Consider the following 3,530-nt stretch of genomic DNA (forward strand, 5'->3'; position numbering starts at 1 on the left):
TTAAGTAATCTTTTATTTTTATATAATTACATACAAAAAGCAACATGTAATACTATGTATTTGTAAATACGCTACGCGAAAATCTTTTAACAAAAATATTCAAATCAAATATTTAAAAAATGTTAAAATATTGTTAAAATAAATGTAATAATAAATAAATGTAAAAAATGTTAAAAAATTTAATTTTATATTTCGTATAAAAATTCATAAAAAGTATTAAATTTTTTTATTATTGAAGTAAAAATGTAAAAAATTACTTTTTATATAAAATATTATTTTTTATGTATAAACCTTATATTTCTATCGAAAATAAGCGGGATAAGATTATCGGGCAGTATGCATGTATATTGTATGCATTAGTCTACTCAAAAATAAATTAATAACATAGTGCTCTCTACGGAAAAGGGAAACGTTTATTATTTGCACACAACTGTATGCTGATATGCCCTTTATCTTACTCCAACATTAAGTCTTACTTTAAGTATATCAGAATCGAGAATCTTGAGTTCTGTAACAATGATGGCTTCATAAATATTTTACATTGAGACTAATTTATAGACGTAGAAACCTCGATAAATCTTCAATAAATCTTAAGGATTGATTAATGTATCGTAACATAAAATCAGATTGTACAAATAATCCCATTTTACAAATTAATATTGATAATATTAATATTGATATTATTAGGAAGAAGGAAAAAAGGATGAAAATAAAAAATAAAAATAGTATATTAAGAAGTAGATAATACTCGTATATTACCAAAAAATTGGTTAATTGATCAGCGGTAATAATCCTGGATCAAAATCGGTTTCGTTCGATAAACGCAAAGCGTTGTAACGCGAAACAGATTATAGATCCCTTCGCGCACACATTGGTCCGTCGCTTACCGGTATCGACAATGACGTCGATGAGATCCATACTCTTGGCGAAAGCGTCTCTCAAGTTGATGTGATGAAAAGATACGATGCTGCCTTCCCGTTTGGCCCTCTCGAGAGCCTCTCGCCTTTTGATGGCTTTTTCCCGTCTCATCTGATTCTTGTAGAATTCGGCGAAGTTGTTGACGATAATGGGAATGGGCAACGCGATTACCAGGACACCACATATACAACACACACTGCCGATCACCTTGCCGAGCGGGGTCGTGGGGTAGATGTCGCCGTATCCGACGGTGGTCATTGTAATGCCTGCCCACCAGAAGGTCTCTGGAATGCTTATGAATTTGGTCCCGGGCTCCTCCTTCTCAGCAAAATAGGCGAGACTCGAAAATATGAGGACGCCCATCGCCAAGAAAAGCATCAATAGCCCTAGCTCTTTATATGAGTTACGTAAAGTGAAGCCGAGACTCTGCAGCCCGGTTGAATGGCGGGCTAACTTCAGGATCCTCAGGATCCGCATTATACGGAAGATCTGTACTACCCTGCGCACGTCCTGGAATTGGTCGTTCGCGTTTTTGTTGGTTTCAACCAGGAATAGAGATACGAAGTATGGTAGTATCGCCAGTAAATCGATCACATTAAGACCGCCCTTGAAAAACTTCCATTTATCCGGCGAGGCACTGAACCTAAGCAAGTATTCGAGAGTGAACCACGAGATGCATACAGCCTCCACCATAGCAAGCTGCGGATTGTCTTGAAAGTTTCCCTTCTCATCATTTACTTGCATACTAGGAATGGTGTTGAGAGTTAGTGCGATCGTTGAAAGCACAATAAAGAGTATTGATATCACAGCTATCACCTGAAAAAGCGACGGATCAACTGGTCAAATAAAGCTAATTAATCGCGAGCCATTTGATCTATGTGTAAAACAGTTCTCCCTTTTAATATTTTTCTTTATCTTTATTGAGATTGAGTGAATGAATGAGTTAGAAAAAGAAAGAAGAAAAGGGAAAGAAAGAAGAAGAAAGAGAAAAAGAAAAATGGGAAACGGTAAGAAGAGGGAAGGATAGAGTGTAAGGAAAAAAGAAAAAGAAAGAGGAACAGAGAGGAAAAGAAGAGTAAAAAAGAAAAATAAAGAGAAAAAGAGAGAGATAAGAGAAGTTACTAATCGGAATATTCCTTTTGCACACGCGCACGTTCTATTCTATTTCTTTGGCTGATATGAAACATAAGCGCTTACGTTTCGTTCTCTGTTAACTTTTTTCTTTTTCTATCTCTATCTTCTCTTCGTCGTTTCTATCCATCTTTTTTCCTTCTTTTCCATTCACATTTACAACTTCACTCTTATTACATCTTCTTATCACTCCCCTTCTTATTTTCTCTCTTCGCCTCTCCTCTCTCTCTCTCTCTCTCTCTCTCTCTCTCTCTCTCTCTCTCTCTCTCTCTCTCTCCCTCCTCCCTCTTTCCCTCTCTCTCTCTCTTCATACGTATGCGTACGCGCACATATATGTGTGTGTGATTGTACATATGATTATATAAAAGAAATATTTTTAATATAAATTGTTATTCTATATGTAAAAGTTTTATTATTCTTTTTTATCTAAACAAAACGGAAGATGACAAGTAATTGAGCTTTATTCGAGTCTTCCACAAAATGTACAAATCACTATCATGATGAGCAATTGATAATTTTATTAAAATATTTAAAATGTGAATACGATTTTCTCTAGAAATCTCAACCATTAACATCAACTATAAATTATTTCTAAGCACTACGTAACACAATGAGTTTATCATTAATCAAAGAAATCACATTGTAGATAATAAACAAAATATTTGATTTATTGTTAGTTAAAAAAATTTATTTTTAACAAAAATTAGTTGTTAATAACTATACATTATATAATGGCAATAATTATTTACACGATTTTACAGATCATGGACATATATGCAGACTGCCAAAAGTTCGGGGCCATCTAAATAATTTCTGAACGGTTCGAGATATTGAATTTAAATTTATAAGGTTAGAATGGCAAAATGTAATCTATCATTTAATCCTAAAAACACCCATTTCAACCCTTCGAGGAGGCGAGGGGGAAGAGAGGTTGAAAAATCTTAAATGGCATGTGGGATCGAGTAAGGGTTCGTTTGAAAGGACTTTTCAAGATAAGAAGAACGCAAAGTCGTTAAGGTCTCTACTATTTTTTTCGTATTTATGCTCATTTGAACACTGATATTTTTTAGCACTAGCAAGGCCTACGGCGCGGACGTGAGGAAAATAAGGTTTTGCGCATGTTCCTAAGTGGATGGAAAGCATGTAGAAGAGCGCGCGCGCGCGCGCGTGTGTGTGTGTGTGTGTGTGTGTGTGTGTGTGTGTGTGTGTAAGGACATGCACGAAACCTTATGTTTGACGTCCGCGCCGTGGGCCTTGCTAATGCTAAAAAATACCAATGTTTAAATGAGCATAACTCTGCAAAAAAAAATCATAGAGACCTCAATAATTTCGCGTTTTTATCGTCTTGAAAAACCCTTTCAACCGAATCCTCACTCGACCTCACATAACATTTAAGATTTTCAATCTTCCTCCTACCCCTCTCCCCTCGGAGAGTTGAAGTGGGTATCCTTAAGATTAAATGATAGATTACATTTTGCCAT

General features: G+C 35.4%; 1 protein-coding gene across 3 annotated transcripts in view; it reads right to left on the bottom strand.

Annotated features, from left to right (window-relative positions):
• Window positions 1–744: 744 nt before the first annotated feature.
• The window catches only part of LOC105462517 (potassium voltage-gated channel protein Shab), a 58,877-nt gene continuing 56,091 nt past the window's right edge, over window positions 745–3,530 (bottom strand). For all 3 annotated transcript variants that reach the window (XM_011709162.1, XM_011709161.1, XM_011709163.1), the window contains one exon: window positions 745–1,734. In XM_011709162.1, coding sequence (XP_011707464.1) covers window positions 799–1,734 — 936 coding nt within the window. In that variant the 3' untranslated portion in view covers window positions 745–798. The remainder of the gene's footprint in view (window positions 1,735–3,530) is intronic.

Source organism: Wasmannia auropunctata, unplaced genomic scaffold, assembly GCF_000956235.1.
Source record: "Wasmannia auropunctata unplaced genomic scaffold, wasmannia.A_1.0 LD336097.1, whole genome shotgun sequence".
In the NCBI taxonomy this organism is placed as follows: Eukaryota; Metazoa; Arthropoda; class Insecta; order Hymenoptera; family Formicidae; genus Wasmannia; species Wasmannia auropunctata.